We start from the raw sequence: 19,117 nt of genomic DNA on the forward strand, positions 1-19,117 counted from the left end.
CCAATGCAGAGAGTTGTACGCCCGACCGCTCACCAACACTAGGTCTGTCAGTTGCCCATGAGCCTGAGTCCACTGACGTGCCAGGCACTCCTGAAGCGGACGCATATGTAGTCTCGCGTGCGGGACGATGGAGATGCAGGAGGCCATCATGCCTATCAACTGCATGAACACCTTCGCTGGAAGCGAGTGTTGAGGTCTGAATCGTTGGATCAGCGTCTGGATACTGGCGATTCTCACTGAATTTGGCTGCGCCGTGGCTGCCAGAGTGTCTATTGTCGCGCCCAGGTACTGCCGTATATGGGCGGGTTGGAGATGGGATTTTGGATAGTTCAGCGAGAACCCCAGATCGTGCAGGAGGTGAATTGTGCGGGACACATTGTCCGCGCACTGCTGTTCTGTATTTGCCTGAATGAGCCAGTCGTCGAGATAGGGATAGACGTGGACGTTCTGGCGTCGCAGATGCGCCGCCACAGTCGCCAGGCACTTTGTAAAGACTCTCGGCGCTGTGGTGACCCCGAACGGCAGAACCCTGAACTGGTAGTGCTGGTCTTTAATCGTGAATCTGAGATACTTCCTGTGGGAAGGATGCAGGGGGATATGAAAGTATGCATCTTTTAGATCCAACGTAGCCAGGAAGTCCCCCTGTTGAAGCAGAGGGAGTACCTGCTGCAACGTGAGCATATGGAAGTGCTCCGAGAGAATATACCAGTTGAGGGGCCTGAGGTCCAGGATGGGCCTGAGGGATCCGTCCTTCTTGGGGATTAGAGAGTACAGAGAGTAAACTCCTGTTCCCCTTTCTTGTAAAGGAACGAGCTCTATTGCCCCTTTTTGCAGCATGACTTGAACTTCCTGCTGCAACAAGTGCAAGTGCTCGCCGGACATAGGACGGTTTCTTGGAGGAATGTTTGGTGGAGTGGAAGTAAGTTCCAGACAGTAACCGTACTGGATAAGAGATTTGACCCACCTGTCCGTGGTGATGGATTTCCACGCGGGCAGGAACTGCTGGAGTCTCCCCCCGACCGGTGTTGTGTGGTCGGGGGGCAGTGACAAGACGTCACTGTTTGTTGGCGGTGGTGGACCTGGAGCTGTTGTTTCCACGTCCCCTGCCCTTGATGTTGTTGCCTCTGTAGCCACCTCTACCCTTGTTGGTGTATGAGGTTTGGGTATTGCTCTTATAGTACTGAGCGGATTGCGATGCCTGACCCCTTGAGGTGCCTCTGGTATTGGAGCGGCGAAAGGAACCACCCCGAAACTGCTGAGACTGGAGGGCCCCCATAGACTTAGCAGTGTCTGTGTCCTTCTTCATTTTTTCAAGCGTCGCATCCACCTCGGGGCCAAACAAGTGGTCAGGATTAACTGTTTGGTTCAGGATGGTTGTCTGTATATCCGGTTTAAAACCTGATATCCTAAGCCATGCATGTCTTCTTAGCAACACACTAGTGTTGATCGCCCTGGAGGCTGTATCAGCCACATCCAACGCACATTTGATGGAAGCGTTTGTGATGAGCTTTCCCTCCTGAATTAACATTTCCCCTGCCTCCTTGTACTGGTCAGGCAAGTGCTGCAGCAGTGTTTCTAGGGTGTCGTAATGAGCCCTATCGTAGCGTGCAAGTAGGGCCTGCGTGTTTGAGATGCGCCAAATATTAGCTGCCTGTGCAGCAATCCGTTTCCCTGAGGCCTCAAATATTTTTGACTCTTTGTCTGGGGGAGGAGCGTCACCAGTGGTCTGTGAATTCGCCCTCTTGCGAGCGTTGGATACAATCAAAGAGTCCAGTGGCAAGTGTCCCTTGATGTATGTTGGATCCGAGGGCGCTGCCTTATATTTCTTGTCAATGCGTGGATTGACCACATGTGCCCGAGTGGGCTCTTTGAAGACCTCCGGCGCGTGCTTTAGCACTCCCTTGAGCATCGGCAATGTCTTGACTGACTTTTCAGCCACTGAGAAAGTGTCAAACAAAAAATCCACATTCACAGGATCTGAATGTAGCTCGACATCATGGTTAGCTGCAGCTCTCTCGATCAAAGCGTTGAAGGCTGCAGAGTCCTCCGTCGGTGAGGTTTTTGCCGCAAAGAGCTGCGGTTCCTGACCCGACTGCGGGTCCTCTGGGTCGCCTCCGGCAGACCAAGGTTCATGTTCCTCCTCCGGATCCGAGTACGCCGGGTAGTTGTACTCGACCTCCCCTTCGTCACCATCCCCCGCGTTGGAACGCGTTGGTGAACGTTCTAGGCCTTGTGGAGATGCCGGCGCCATAGGGGCCGAAGCACCCGCAGAGTCCTTCTTGTTTTTGAGAGGAATCCGAAAATGGTCCAACACCGGCTCCGTGGTGATTTTCCTTTTGAGGAGGGACAGTTTTCCGGTATTGGCGTCGATGATGACCTCTCGACGCTCCTCTTCTGCAAGTGGCTGGAGCCGAGGCTTCGACACCACCAATGACGCTTTGGGCGTTGACACCTCCTTCGAGGGCACGCCTGCCCCATGCCTCGGAGCGAAAGCCTTCGGCGTTGATTCCGGCGGCAGGGTGAAGCGGATAGGCGTTTGCGCCTTCGTCGGCTTCGGTGTGGGCTTCGACACCACATCCTCTGGTTCGGGAACCACAGCGTCTTTCCGAATCCTTTGCAGGGATTCCGCGACCTTCTTCGTTAAGGCTGGAGAGGGCTTGACCGGCTCGAGCGACTTCCCCGGTTCGGGAGTCGGGTCGGCGAGAGGCACCGTCTTCGGAGCCGACACATCACCATCCTTGGCCCCGACGGTCGGAGCCGACGTAGCCAGAGCTCTGGAATCGCCTTGACGCTTCTTCGAAGCTTTCTTCGGGTCGTCGACCTCGACCATTTTCGGCGCCGACGCGGCCGCGTCGGCCGACTTCGCCTTCGGCGTCGACCCCGAGGTCCCCGGGTCGGCCATCTTGGCACGGCTCTTCAAGTCGGCCATCTTGAATTTTGTAGACATCGACGCCACCAGAGCCTTCTGTCCCACCAGTGCAGCTTTCAATTTCGGTTTCGAAACCGGAGGTGTGGATCCCGATGGCTTCACTTTCGTTTTCGTTAACGGGAGTGGCGCATCAGAAATGTCCGTGGCCGGGCCCGGAGGCGGGGCTGCTGGACGCGAAACGAGGTCTTGGGTAAGGCCCGAAGGCGATCCCTCGACCTGGGCCTCATGAAGGGGGTTGACCCCTGAGTCAGTTTGGGGATGCTCTTCCTCCGAGCTATCCTCCACGGTGGCAATGGCCCCATCGTCGTCCCCTACCTCGTCGCCGGCTACGTCAAACTCCTCGTCTCCCGCGTCGTAGGCATCCCCCTCGGACGCGGGGCTAGAGTCCGAAACCTGTAGGACATCGTCGTCTTCAACAAATTCTTCGAAGATGTTGTCCGGCGGGGGCGCTGGGGGCGCCGATAACTGGGCCTGGAGTCTGGCGGCCCGACGAATCTTGAGGGTCTTCTTACACCGGAACTTCGAGCAGGCCATACACCTGGCCTCATCATGGTCCGGTGACAAACATTTGTTGCACACAGGGTGCACATCGAGGTGTGAATACTTGGAGGTGCACACCGGGCACCTTTTGAACGGAGTCCGTGCCATGTCTGGAGCGTCGAGTAGGCCCGTCCGCGCCGAGAGCACGCGGATGGGTAGCAAGAGTTCGGAGCTGAGAAACAGACAAAACCCGAACGAAAACGATACCGACGCCAAGCCTAAAGACCTTTTGGTCTCGAGTTAGAAAAAGTAAACAACTATCGATTCCGACAGAGGGAACCGAAACACATCCGAACCCAATGGCGGAAAAAAACAATCTGGGGATGGAGGCGATGCCCATGCGCACTGTAGTCCAGGGGAGGAGCCACCTATCTCGTGATACTTCGAAGACTCTTCCAGGACAACAATGTGCAATCATCCGGACCCAACACTAGGCGGCGATCTATGCACAGATATGAATTCAGCAGCCCACATGCCTCGAACGTAAATGTTGTAAGCGCTGCTGCACTACTGACGGTGGTTCCAGTACACATGTTTTCAAAGTTTAGTAATATGAAGCTATGTATAATGCTCCCAGAATGCTCTTTGATTGTATGCAAATATTTGTAGAAGCTTGAAAGCGAGAGTGATGATTCTTTGCTTTCAAAATAAAATGTTCACAAAAAAATGCAAGTAGGAAAAAAATCATTTTGCTAAACTACTGTAAGATTTTAGGTACCATATCCTTGCAGCTTTATTTAGTAACATGTTGATACATGCATGTATTTCCCAAAAATATTCATAATGGAAAATCAGTGTAAACAGTTTAAATACGATTATGGGAAACAAAAATAAACAAGCATTGGCAAAGGCAGTAGGTCTGAAATTAGTGGTCAGCTTTTTGGTTTTGTCAATGCGTGAATTGTTTAGGCATGGGGTTTGTAAAACCTTATCGATGTGGGAGCTGTTGGGACCTCACCATTCTAGCAAGCATTGGCAAAAGCAAAAATAGTTTTTGGTCTCAAAAAGCACACATTGCCACAGCAGTTCCAGGTACTGAACAAAACTACTTTGTGTGCCAATATGCTCCTTGTAAAAAAGCAGATTATTGTAACTCACAGTGAAGCTAGCTGATAGACAGAGAGAGAGACAGAATTGTATTAAATACAAAAGGTCATGTTTAACGCCAGGCCTAATTTGAGGCCCAATTATTAAAGAAAGTCACAAAAGTGCATCCATGGTATATATCCTTGTATTAAGTGCATATATACAGTTTCCGTGAATTCATAAGAATTTACAGAAGCAGGCCTAGAAATAGCACTCCTAGAAAATATTTGTGAACTACATTTTAGCGTGAGCAAATGTGCATGCGTAGATTTGCTCATGTAAACATCTGAATTTTTCAAGTTCACTTTTCCTCCAACCACTTTTTTCCCAACCCTGGAAAATGTTTTATGTCTGCCACTGTCAGGAGTAAATGTCCAACCTTTTTTTAATATGGAAAAAGATTAGAAAAGAGTTTACGAAAACCCTTAAAACATGCAAGTTAGTAGGTTTGCACAGACTCCAAAGGGCATTCCAACCCTGGAACTATTGCTTACCACTACCGTCAGCCCCAGTACGTAGATCTACAGAAACGTAGCAGCATAAGGGAATTGCTAATATTCAAACCCTATGGTACAAGCACTGGCATCATTAGAGAGGCTATATCAGAACTCTTATATAATAAGATTGCTGCCGTAATTTGTTGACGCATTACATGGCACAAAAGGGACAAGTGGATTTTGTTACAGTACAAGTAGATTTATGAAGCAACTTGCCCAATAGACAAGTAGATATTTTATTAAATTCCACACCCCTGCTGATGTACCGCAAGTCTGCGCCAACACTTGACTTCACAGTGGTTAAACCCATCTGTGGATCTGCCAGTCCTGTTCAGTAGCACTCCATGACGTTTCAATATTTGGACTCACACGAAGTGTGCACTGTGCCTTCTAGCACAATGCTTAGACACATGAATTACTTTGAAATGTCCCTCAATCATGCAACATCATCTGCTAACTAGATGGCTACTCATCACAAAGACTAGCACTACACATACAAGGCACGGCGCCCACACCTTCATGGAACAAGCATCAGTGAACAAGGAAGGAAATAGCTCTGTGCACTAGATCACCAATGAGTAGTTGTGCATTTATTTGAAAACACATACAACTACCATAATTGATGTTGTGCAGTACTAGTCAATGTATTTATTAAGGTCGGTCTAACGTCAAACTACACCCCAATATGCATGCTGCACTTTTTTAAATCATGTGTAAAAAAGGCAAATATATGGATGGGCTCCTACAATTGATGGGTCAATATTTTCTCTTGCCCTACATTTCAGATATACAACTACATTATAATGAAGAGTAATCAATGTTCTTCACACATACACACACAAGAGAGCCCAACTTACTTGTATTACCGATAGAATCTCCTTTCGATGCATTCACCTCTTGCGGTTTCGAAGCCTCTTCATGTAGCAACATGTGACAGTGGAAAGAATGACAATGCCAACAAAGAGGGCACTGGAGATGCCAACAATCAAGGGTAGGAACAGCAGGTCCATGGCTAAAAGAAAGAAGGTCATATGAACAGCATTTCTACAGCCAACAGCCTTGACACATGTTACTACAACAAAATCTGACCAACAAACTACCCGCTTAATACTTTCTCGAACACGTCAATCTTTGTTGAGCTGTGCCAAACTAATGTAGAAAGAAACACAATGCTGAAGGGTGTGCTTCTGGCCTGCAGCCATCTATGTTGAGAGGTTTTCAAACAAAATGACAGGGAAGTGTTCTATTGAGACATTGTGCCTGGAGTATTTACGGTGTAGATTTGAAAACTGGATTGGTTATCCGTAATATTGGGCTACCTCAAATTCACTAACTTTTGTTTTAAACATTTTTGTGTAATTTCTGGATGGTGGAGATTAGAGAGTACAGAAAAAATATTGCAATGAGACATTTTCTACTCAAACCCATTTTCTGGCGGTATCTTGTGTGAATTTGTTTTATGTATGGAATACCCTCACCTGAAAGATATGCCAGTTACTGAAATGTCATATTTAACTCAAAGTATAATGTTAACATTTTGTAAAAGCAAATGAGGCTATTTTGCACACTGCTAAGTCTCACTAATGTGAGCTCATGCAGTTTTGTGATCCCTTGGATAACCTAATGTACAGAAACCACCTGGGGCCGTATTATAGAAAGTGCCTTGGGGGCACAAAGTGCATGTGTGCCCGCTTTGCAAGCCTCAGGGACACTTTGGTATTGCAGAAAGGACCACAGGCGCTTGTGTGGCCCTTTCTGTAATACAGATAGTGCTGGTGCACATATAGCGCCAGAGCTATCACCGGAGTGTTCCCTCATTTTCAGGGGGGGCATGTCCCCATGCAAATGAAGGAATCTCTTTGCCTCTGAGCCTGTGCTATATTATAGACTAGAACACAGAGGCAAAGAAGCTGTCAGTAGGCGCATTAACAGTGCACCTACCTTTTGCACTCAAGTGGGATGGGTATGCTCAGACGTGAGTCCCATGCTCTCCACACCACTGGATTCAAGCAAGCCGGGCTGAAGACGGCTGGAATCCAGAAACCGGTCCTCGGAAGCTTGTTTCCGGTCCAGGGAAGGCATGGCTTGGCAGTTTGGGCTGGACTGTTCCCATGAGGCACGGGGTCAGACTGATTTGCATATGGCCATGTCTGAACTGGGGTGGTGTGGAGTGCAAAAAAACGACGGATTTAGCCCCAGATCCCTGTACTGGGGTGAATGTATGACATTGTTCTGCATTCTGTCCATCATCTGTGGTTTTTGCAATGTCCTGAAACAGCAGAATCATGGATCCAGCTTTGAATTCACAAACCTGAAAGTGGTGACAGGATAAAAGGTTCCATCGTCTAGTCATATCCCTCTGTATTTAATCTCTTGTGTTTGCAAATAATTCACAAAACTCAAACAGCTCAGATACACAAAAGTGAGCCCCTTGGCAACTTTTTAAAATGCTTTTAATTGGAAAATGACATGATGGATTAATACCAAACCAATGAAAGAAGATGTTCTGAATAAAGTCTACTTTAAAGGGAATTCTGGTGAAAATCTATTCAGCGCTTTGCGCTGTAAGGACATGTAAAATGTCCTATGGGAGCTAAATTTTCTCTCCTTCAACTTATGTATCCCTCCGTGTGGATCTCCAAGAAGCGTGGCATGTCAAACCTTAGTTGACTGTGCAAATATAGAGGCACATCAAAATACACCTTTTAAATTAAATGAATATGTGTGTGTTTATGCATGTATCTGTATTATTCGTTTTTTTAATTAAAAAACAAAACAAAACAAGGTGATGGTGCCACAGCTAAAGCTGCTTGTAGGCCAGACCTAAAAAATGAATAAAAACATACAAACCTTTACTTGATAAACTACTTCCTAAACGATTTCTTTTCTTACCATTAAAAAATAAAATGATGTCATCTAGCAAATATTGTGATGGAATACTGAATTATGCATAAATACTAAAACTAAATGAATTAACTAATCAACCAAAGGCTTTCACTGAGATGTTAAGTTTAACACCTACACATTCATACTCACCAAGAGCATAAGGATACACAAGCACAGGGTTGGATTTCACAGACGCAGCGTTGTACCAACTTCGATCAGGGTACTGGACCCAGGCAGTGACAGCGCAGTGGTACTTCCCCTCATCTGAATGCTGGATGCCGTGTATTCGCAACCGGTAGCACAGCACTCCAACCTTGTCTGTACTCACTTCTCCCTCAGGGGTCCGGCTGCCCAGTTCCGCCACTCCGTCCCGGTTCAAGGAAGCCAGCAACTTGGCGGGGGGTTTTGGCTCCCCATCCAGCTCCGCCCACCAGCTGACTGCGATGCGCACATTCTGGGTTGTTTCAAAGGAGATGTTGCACAGGAGCTCCGCTGTGTCACCGCGGTAAAGGGATTGAGGAGCCATCGAAGAGTATGCCTCAACCACCACAGCTGCAAAGAATTTTAACAAAGAGATACAGAAAAATATTGTCATATTTGAAATTCAACAGTAAACTTTCAGACATGACCCTGGTGTCTCTTTTTACATGTGTACTCAGAATGACATGATGTAATTTCATTAAGTTAGGTGCTTGATACACATAACATCCAAAAGTATGTGCGAGTCTACAACTTATTACGCTTTTATGTATTTATTTATAAAGTTTTATATAGCGTGAACAAGATGAATACGTTTACTATCTCAAACATTAAGTGGCCTAAAAGTTGACCAACAGTGACAGTGTTTTAGGAAATTCCCACTTAATATTTGAATTTAGCTTATTTGGAAAGTTTTTAAAAACTCATAGATTTTTCACGTATTTTATTAATCTGCTAAACTAATTTTTTTATTTATTTACCACACAAAACCAATTTTTGTGGGTTTTTCTACTACACCTGTTTTAGTAAAAAAGTTATGAATTGAATTACATTTATAAAGTGTTTCTGAAAGATTGAGGTAGCAGCAAAATCACAGTATTTCCCATGGCCCCTCCCTATACGAGCGCAAGCTTCCAGTCAACAGAAGGCTGCTTCGATTCAGAATGTTGCACTGACAGACAAACAGCCATTAATGGCATGTGTTCTATACGCTACGCATTTGTAGTACGAGTCTTCTAGCAGGAGATTCTCTACACACACACGGTTCTGGAAAGGCACTCATGTTCTTTTTCCCGTCTTTAACACCAATAAAAAGGGCGGGAAAACAAATAAATGAGCAAACTGGCAAGTCTTTTGCAACAGGCGAGTAAACAAAATGCTACATTAGTATGCAGATAGAGCTGCTCATACATAATTGTCTCCAGGGAAAATGATCTCTTATCTACAGTGAAACAGGGCTCTCATTTCCATAACAGGTATTGTGGGTCTCCATTAACACACACTGCCATGGGAATTAGCGGGGTATGGAAAATAATGAAAACAAGACACCTGTTAATATAGAGACAGGAAGAAGGTGTGCGCTTCAAGAGAATAATGAAAGCCCCTACAAAAAAACAAAAAAAAAAAAAAAAAGACTCCAACGAGCTGCCAGGTATGCAAGAATTTGCTTCCGTGAAAACCGTGAATGCAATTCTTAGAAAACCCTAACAGGTTATTCAGCTAGATGATAAGTCATGCTTTATTCATATCCTCTTTCTCTCCCACGTTATCCCTCTCCCCGCCCCCTACCAGGTGAAATTTCTATTACAGCGTAATCTTGTGAAATTTCGTGAATTTCATATTACGCAAAATATATAAATGATGCTTGTGTCACCTTAAATGGTTATCTAGATCAATGATCTCCGAGAGACGTGAATTCAAATGTATGTGCCAACTGCATTCGGCAGACGGTGCAAATTCCATTGGCTTTTTGGGCAGAAGAATGCAAATGTACAGGTCTACAAGGTCAAACTAGGGACTTTTTAGTACCTGAAGTGCGCCAGATAGGGAACTCCTGGAAAAAAGCTCAAACCTGACGATGGACTTCGAGTGCGCGAGTATACCGACAAGCCTGCATCTGTTTGTTGTGTGCATGTCTAGGGGAGTGCTTCAACAAATGATCTTTTAATGAAAAATAAATGGGTTTCAGTGGTGCAAAATAACTCGCTGTTTTTCAGATATGCAAGCTAAGGACATTAGGGTTGGACCGTGACAGCCAATTCCGACCTTGAAAACAGGCCACTAATTAGTTGACAGCCGGGGAAATGCCAGAGCACCCAAAAGGCCAGTCCAGACCCATATCTGGGCAAAAAGAGCAGGAGCTGGCAAAAGAGCTGTTTGCGTAGCAGCTGCCAACCTGCAGATCGTGCTTCCAAGAATGATGTGAGCACAAAGAAAATTCAAATATTTCCATTTAAAACGTATTAGTTTCCTACTTCGAATAAGCACTTTCTCATGGTCTGTCCTGTGTTCTGTATGAAGAGTGCCAAGAAATGTAAGTGAACGTACAATAAATAAATACCTAAAAACGGATGTGTGCGTGAATTAATGGAAAACAAAAACTAAGAAACCACATTGCAGGAAACCAAATCATGGAAAAATAATTTTAAGGAAATCCCCAAAAATCAAAATAAATGAACATTTTTAAAGGAAAGGCAATTTTAAGGAAAAATCCACACTTACATTAACATTTGGGTGGATTGTAGGACTGCTGTGGGGGGTTTGGGTTCAGGAATGTGTAATGTTTAGGCTGATGAGGAGTTTTTTAGGGGTCAGGAATAACTGAAGTTTGGTCATAGGGAGATTTTTTTTATGGTTCACGGATTAGTGGTGTTGTGGTGTGTTAGGTGATTTTAGGTTTCAGGGATGGATCAATGTAAGGGTGTTGAGGGTTTTTTTGGGCTTATGGATGGGCAGAGTATAGGGCTAGTTAGGGTTTTTAAGGTTCAATTATGGGTAGGGGCTGGGGTGGTGAATAGTTTTTAGAGTTCAGGATGGGGTGGTGAAGGGTTTTAAGGATTCAGGTATGGGTTGACTTAAGATACAGCAAGGGGTTTTTAGGGTTCATAAATGAAATATTAAGGTTGATGAGTTCTTATGGGTCATGGATGGCTGGTGTTTAAGGGGGGTGAGGGGTTTTCAGGACTCATGAATGGGTGGAGTTTGGGTGTACAGAGGTGTTTTATGGGATAGGTAGGCTTTGTGCATAGAAAGGGCTTTTAGAATTCAGGAACGGGTAGCGTTGGGGTATGGAGTGATTTTTTGGTTCGGGATGGTGGATGTTTAGGGTAGAAAGGGCTTTTAGACTTCAGGGATGAATGTAGTTTAGGCGTGGTTGGGGGTTCTAGGGGGCAGGGATTGATGGTGTTGAGGGGTTGTGAGGGGTGAGTGAATTAAAAGCATCTGTAGTAATTGCTTGACAATTAAACGATCTCAATATGAAATAATATCCTTTAAAGTTAAGCACTAAATAAATATCGCCGACAAAAATGTTTCTGAAAGTACGACCTGCAACCATTGCATTTACACATAAAAAATAAGCACTCAAAAGCCAATTTCGACCAAAAAGACATTCTATGAATCTGTTTGAACGGCAAGGTAAATGCCATTCATTCCGAAAATTCCCATTAAACAGTGTAGATGAAATGGCTTCTCAGTAAAGGTATTATATGAAATCACATACAACCCCTAAAAACGTATGTTTAGATGCGCTTTTTAAAAACAGTAAATGGTATTTCCGAGCCAATATAGCTATCATTTTTACTGGCACTTAAAGAGATTATCTTGATTAGATGAGTTTCTATCGACTGAACTGCTGACACAATGCAATTAAAACTGACTTTGAAAGGTCGAACAGTGTTTTTTGGTGCAGCCTCACTATCTGGGTAACAATCTTGCTCTATCGATGCAGTCTTATATTAAAGAATTTTATTTTTTATTAAGTTACTTATGATTAATTTATAGAAAGGCCTAAATATCACCTCTCAGATACAGAAGGAAAAAAGATATTACACAGCAAATGCTCACAATTTGAGCATTCAGCACAATATGTCATTCTTCCATCCTTTATGGAGATGTTTAATGTATATGAAAGTCTGTTTCAAAAATTTGGTTTCTAGGAATTCTAAATTAAGGATGGCAAGCATCCCTCTGAACTTGGTGGCCGAATCTCTTTCACATTTCTTTCCATGAACACCAAAAGATCTTCCACCGTATTTTAGGCTCTGCCGACTTTCTATGAGGCATAACACATTTTGGTGTGCTTTCGTCTTTATTTAACTCAATCTATGCTTATGGACAAATTAGTGTGCAATCTTTGTGTTTTCCAAATACCCACATTTACAAATCACACACAAACACAAAGTGAATACTTGTATGAAGCCCAAAAGGTTGAGGGCACACTTAACTCTCTTTTTAAAATGCAGCGTACCGTTCGGGGTTTCAAATCCCTGGTGGGTAAGACCACAGAGAGCCTGAGTATGGAACCAAAGTCACAGAAACAGCTTCCGAATTCTGTGACCTCCTTCATTAAACAACAATCTCATTTTATCAAATATAATTTCTTCTCAAATTTTGCGTTTGTAGGTTAAATATAATAATATGATGAAGAATGGGGCCCTGGTATCACTTGTGCATCCATATTAGTGGCAATTTCAGTAAGTAAATCAGACGGTAGGGTGTCAAAATTCAGCTCTAAGAAAGTGAGTGAATTGAATGTTTAAGTGGTTAGAGAGTAGACCTTGCCGAGTGCGATGCAGCATGTGTAATGTATATAGTCTTATTTGCTTATCTTACTCCTGTCCGTCGTATGTCGGATTCCACTACCCCCTCCCCCCACCCTGCCCTTCCCCCGCAGCACTCCCTCGGCGAGCCGCCACTGCGTGCACCTGATACCACCACTATCTACAATTTTGGTTTCTCCTTTGATTAATTATGTAAAAAAAAATTATAAGTGATAGGGAAACTTTGGAGAGGAGAAAGCATCATATTGTTAACTGCTTGGAGAGGAAAAGTTCTGTCTATCTTTGATCCAATATCCTTATTTTTGCAGCATAAAAGTGTTTTAGACTTCACGTTGGCTTGCAGCCACTTTTTCTTTAACTTTGGTCGACTATATTTTGAACATAAACATAAGGGGAATTCAACATAACTGTCAAACCATGAATATTACAAGACATTTATGACTTCCTATTTACTTTTGCACCTTTATAAGTCCTTACTAGTTAAGGGTTCTTAATAGCTATTTTCTCCTAGCATACACAGTAGAAGTAGCAGAAGCATGTCAAGATAAGGAGTATAAGATAAAGAGTATAAAAATATACAATATAAATATTGAAAAGTATAGACTACCAAAAAAAAGACAATGAATTATATGTGAATTTGCAAAATTAATGACATGCACCAATTTGCACCATCAAGCACTTGATCCTAAAATACATCTAGTGGAAATAAAACTAGTAATTACCCCAGTAAGGCTCTATGTGGTAAAAGAGTTTAGCTTAACTTGGGAATCTAAATTCGACAAAATATGTTTTTGATTGGTTTTTATGTATACTGTCTATAATTAAGTCTATATTTTAACTTGGAGCCAACATACTCATGGCTAAAAGAATCAGGGCCTGATTTATATTCGGATAGAGTACTTTACACCCGCCAAGCCAAGACTACTTGTCAAACAGATTTATAAATGAGCAACAAGCAGGCAGTCATTTATAAAGGCATTGGCAGGAACAGCGGTCACTGTGTTTTATGTCAAAGCATTATTACTTTTCAATCCTGAAACTGGATTTTCTTTATTAAAAGAAAAAAGTTTTGCTCCCCTCCCCTTTAGACTCTTTTCCTATGGCGAAGAGACAATTAGAATGATGTTACTGTTCCCTACCGCCAGGTTCTGCCTGGCGGTAAGGAACAGTAAAAAAATGCCTACATGTCCACCCATCTAAATTGGGTGGGCAGACATGTAGTCATTTCCCCGACAATCCTTACTCCCAAGTGCTTTCGGAGGAGATTCATCCTGACAGAGTAATCTCCACTGATTTACCGTAAGGTCTGCCTTCATGTAAATGCGGCAGTCGAACCACTATATTGGCGGGCAGGGAACTTCGTCACCGTTGTGAAGGAGTACCTCTCCACCAATATATAAGTACAGCCCTTAATCTTAAACAACTAGCAGACAGTAGCCACTACATTACATTGGCTACGAAGAAATGAATAAGATTTAAAAAGAAAGCTGGTTTCTTTATTTCAGGATTGTTCGTTTATTCAAACAACTGCATTCCACCCATGGATATAAATCCAAAAGCTGGGGGTGGATATTGCCTAAAACATATCACGTGCATGGTAAATCATGAAAGATCCAGGCTATTTGTAGTTCGCGACCCCTACAGTTGGATAGGGGTTCAATAATTCCACATATCCTACACGTCACATTGAATAAAGAAAGTGGTGCTATTCAAATCCAGTTACCTTCTGATTTCAGAGACACTTCCAGCCCTTCTGACTTCTTGTGTGCCACCACTTTAAGGCTCAGGTTGGGGTATTTCACAAATGCCTTCACTCTACAGCTGTATGCCCCTAGGTCTCCAGGCTGAGCGGAGTGGATTCTGAGACGGTAAGATCCTGGCAATGGTGGTAGTTTTTCTAGCGAGATGTGGCGCCTGCCAACTTCATTGTTCGCATATTCTGTGCCGAGAGTAACAATTCCATCCGCACTCAGTCGGGCCACAATCTGTCCACCTGGTATCTTGTCACTGGTCATCTCCCACTCAACTGAATAGACCACATCGGGCAGCGGGGAAGCCACGTCTGTGACATTGCAGGTGAGTTCTAGCGTATCTCCAGAACTGACCTTGATGTCCCGGGGACCTACTGTTACTACCAACTGACTGGCTGGAAAAAATAGAAGCATCGGTTAGCAATTTAGATGCAACAACATAATTTGCAGATAACTTTTTTTTTATAACAACATTTTGATACATCTTTAGAAATCAACACTATTGTATTGTGGTCTCAGAACACTGCAGTTTTATTCATTTGTCCCCGCATATTAGAACAACATTGTCTTTTTGTGGTTATTTTCAGCTCTCTTGTGATCTTACTCATGACTGACTTCGTCAAATAACTCCTGTATTTAAATAATACTAACACAGATGGGAAGTGAAATATCAACTGTTACTGGCTGCCAAAGAAACAATGCTAGCGCTGTGGGAACAAAATATACAAAATATAGTACAGTCAGAATCAAAATGGATCGAGCGTTTGTGGTGGCTCGTGGGGATGGACAAGATGGCTAATGGGGCGAGAGGGAAACTGAAAGAATTTGCTAAACAATGGGGGCTTCTGTGGCAATACTTTCAAATGGGCCTCAAGGGACTGACATGTTTAAATGATTGAGGGAAGTGGGGGGGGGGGGACTTACTCCTGCGTGGTGATACAGGTTTATAAGGTCATACAAAGTAAACACTTTTTAATTAAAAAAAAAAGCTCAATAAATTGAATGTACAATAAATTATACTGGAATTTAAAACGAATAAGTAAGCAATAGTTCAGTAAAACTAATTGACAAATTATGAATTCCACCCTAAGTGGACCATATATACTCTTTAGCGGGTAACAACCAACTAATGTGGATTCAGAAAAGTATTTATGAGTATGGAAAGTAGTACTACTACAGGAGTACTCTTAGTGTATTCTTCCATGGCTTTGGATTCAGCCCCAAACTGTCCACCTCTCTGTTAGTAAAAGTGCAAAGAGGCACACTCTTTTCTGTTTGTACTAACTGTAAAAGGCTATGACACACATATTCCCATTTTAGATGTTTTAAGGCGAATACAGAGACACATGCAAGATTATGGAAAAAAAGTATTTCAGGAATACTCCTTTACATACTCTTACGTGCATCAGCCTCCTAACTTTTTTAACCCCTTCGATGCTGATGACGAGCTCAGCTCGTCATCAGCCACGGTGGGCGTGTGCGGATGACGAGCTGAGCTCGTCATCTAACGCAGCTTTTAGAAAAAAGCTGCGTAGCAAAAAAATAACCGCCGCAGCGATGCGGTTAAGCTACGTTCTAGCAAAGCAAAGGGGGAACCCCTGTTTGCTGTTATTATTAGGGCATTTATGCACTGCAGTCTGGTAGGTAATGATCAGATTAGAATGGTTTCCTAGCAAATTTTAATTCAGTCCCACTGATTCCTCATTGTGTATTGTAACAATACGTGAGGTTCTGTAGTGAGCAGGATGATTGTGCTAATAATTGATTGGTGGTCACAAACCGAGCACCATAAGAGAATCATTGTGACTGCTCTGGTTGTGTCCACAGGTATTGTGGTTGTCAGCATGAGGATGCTTGATCTTTCGGGGGGAAACCGCAATAACAGTAAGAGGGATGCATGACCTATAGGGGTGGCTGTCTCATTGGAACGCTGTCTTTTGAAGCAAACTTCACAGACTATGTGCTTGGTGGATTTTAAGCTCACTTTAAATGTAATCTTTTGACTCAGTCCTGCGTTATTTTATTTTCCAACATGCATCCTTCACTGCCTTGATGAAGACCAAGCAAAGTACACCCACAGTACTGAAACGTTGACGAGCTACCAAATTCAGGATTGGCATCGGGCACTAGATGTGGTTCTTAGGGGATTCTTGCATGAAACGCATAGATTTTTTTCATAAAACTTTATAACCACTGGCAACAAAGTCACGCCTTTATTTGTGAATAATAAGCCGTTTGTCACTGATCACATCTCACAGGAGCTGATCCCATACTAATAGCCACTAGTAACAAAAAGCATATTGACTGGTACAACGTTATTATTACATGCTGTAACAATAGCCACGCACCCTAACGTACACCCAAAAACTAAAAAGTCCAGTATCATCAGGAATGGCTCTTCCTTTCAGGAGCTACTAATTCTTTCCCTGGAAGGCAGTGAACCGGAGCTGAATTCATCGAGGGAGAGTACCCCCGCTAGGGAGATCCCCCCATATGCCCCACCACTTTAACTCCATTGTGAGCAGAGTTGACCTGCACCGTGTCCTTGAACGGGCCTGCACCAAGTTTCTTTTGAATTTCTCTTAGGGATCTGTTGTCAATCAACCCCAAGTGGAGCGCTTCCCCTTTATTGCTAGTGGCCCGCGTCATGTGCCTCAACTCAAAGGGGCTACATTGTCCCTTACTCCATTAATCCCCAGGGCTCTCAGCCCTGCTGCTCACCAGTTGTAGGTCTTCTCTTTGCCAAACAGGTGCGTCTCCACGGCCATCTTGGAAGTGAAATGCGCAGATTTACACATCTACGTCACCCCAGTGGAGGGCCAGAAAGGAGGCTCAAGATCAGGGATCTTCACTTTCAACCAGCTGTCGGCCATCACTTCACCCTTGCTCCACCTGATGGTCCAATCGCTCATTCCTGCTTCCTTTTCACCAGCGCTGGTCAGCTCCAGTGCCGCTCTCACCATCCCCCAGAGGTGCCAGCCGGAGTGGTGCCTCAGTGACATGTGGTTGTGGGGCTTCAGCTCATACCAGAGCCGTGGTAAAAAGGATGAGATGGGGAGGAAGATCGTTTGCACACGTAGTAACGGAGTTGTGGATCAATCTTCCACCCAGTCTCAGAGCACTGGAAAATGAACTTTCGTTCGGGAAGAAACTGAAGACATGGCTGTTTCCCAGTTAATGTACCAGCAGCCCTACTCTCAGCACAGTACTCACCAGAGTGGGGAAGCCTTCGGGTAGCCATGTGCTTTACAAAACATAAACATGTCCTCTGTCTGACCTCACAGTTAATGGCTAGGGGCTCATGTGCCTTTTTTTTGCTAGGGGTCATTGGAGGCCTGAAGGCCCTCTATGCTGCCAGCTTAATCGGAAAGCTAAAGTTTAATATTATTGATGGAGGGATGTCGTTAAATCTCACAATAAAAAAATAAAACAAGCCACATTAGTGCTAAACATAATTAATGAAGCAACGCCATTAGCATAGAATTTGAGCATGGCTTGGCTGATTCATTGACAAGTTTTATATGTTTGAAACATGTTATCCATTTACAAAGCAAATCTTCTATGCACTGGTGCCACTCTATCTTAACATGGCTGAATGTCAAACATATAGATGTTGCCTTGATTTGACCTCTATATGGTGGAATTGAGAGTTATGGTTGTTGAAAATTCTTTGAAAATTTAAACTGGAATTTAACACAATTCGAAACTTTTGTTAAAATGTCATTAGTGCAGTCAAAGACAGTAATCTTTAGTTCACTATCACTGAAGGCGAGTAATCTACTTAAAACCGTTAGAATGTTGAGGTCTTCTATAATTTCGGTCTCTGCCCAGAACTTTTTGAGGCACACATATTGAATAACTTGCTTGTTACTATTCGCCTTTTATTTAATAACTTCAGAAAAATTCCCCTCAAAACAAAAATTTACAAACTCTATTTAAACACATTAGTAATAGAAGATGACAGATCATCTAGCCTGAACATAGAGCGATATATGAAAGAGATTTGTAAACAAAAAATGCTCCATAACGAGGGAAACGTTAATAAAATAAAATGTTAATGTATGTCAAGGGGAAAAAAATGAATATTGAAGAGGGTGTGCCTGGATAGCAGTGCGTCATAGAGGAAATATAGCCCTTTTTAACGTTAGCTCTATGCTGTAAACATATGTTAATGTATGGTGCAAATCTTTTAAGTATTTTAAAGACAAATATATATTTGGTTTCAATGCAACCATTAAAGTGGTTGGTAGCCAGTCATTTACAGACAAATCTCTTCTAAGCCTTAACATCAGAAAGGTGAGGCTACATAAGACATAAGGACCAGTCTGCTTCCATCCGGTTCTACCACCGACTGCCTCAAACCCAATTGGTGCCCACTGGGATATCACTACAGAGAAGTGATTGTGGCTATGTAGACACTTGCCCGTAGCTACTGAGAGCAAGAGCGCAAACTCTTCAAAAGAAATGCCAAACAGCAGCCAGCTAGCTACTATATTTGACTTGGCGGGGTTTCAGAAGACAACCCAAGTGCAAGACTGCTAGGTGCATAAACACCAGGTTCTCCACAAACAACATATTGTGAGTGGAAGAGATCCTTGCTCTGTGACTGCAAAGAGGTTTCAAATAAATTTGTGAGTTAGGTTGGTATTTCTTTTAAGGATAAGAAAC

General features: G+C 43.5%; 1 protein-coding gene across 1 annotated transcript in view; it reads right to left on the reverse strand.

Annotated features, from left to right (window-relative positions):
- IGSF8 (immunoglobulin superfamily member 8) overlaps nt 1–19,117 on the reverse strand; it is a 183,161-nt gene that overhangs the window by 13,767 nt on the left and 150,277 nt on the right. The window contains exons 4-6 of the mRNA XM_086947612.1: nt 14,422–14,844; nt 8,089–8,490; nt 5,910–6,064 (exon numbers count right to left, since the gene is read on the reverse strand). Coding sequence (XP_086803738.1) covers nt 5,943–6,064; nt 8,089–8,490; nt 14,422–14,844 — 947 coding nt within the window. The 3' untranslated portion in view covers nt 5,910–5,942. The remainder of the gene's footprint in view (nt 1–5,909; nt 6,065–8,088; nt 8,491–14,421; nt 14,845–19,117) is intronic.

Source organism: Lissotriton vulgaris, chromosome 12 (genome assembly GCF_964263255.1).
Source record: "Lissotriton vulgaris chromosome 12, aLisVul1.2, whole genome shotgun sequence".
NCBI classification, from domain to species: domain Eukaryota; kingdom Metazoa; phylum Chordata; class Amphibia; order Caudata; family Salamandridae; genus Lissotriton; species Lissotriton vulgaris.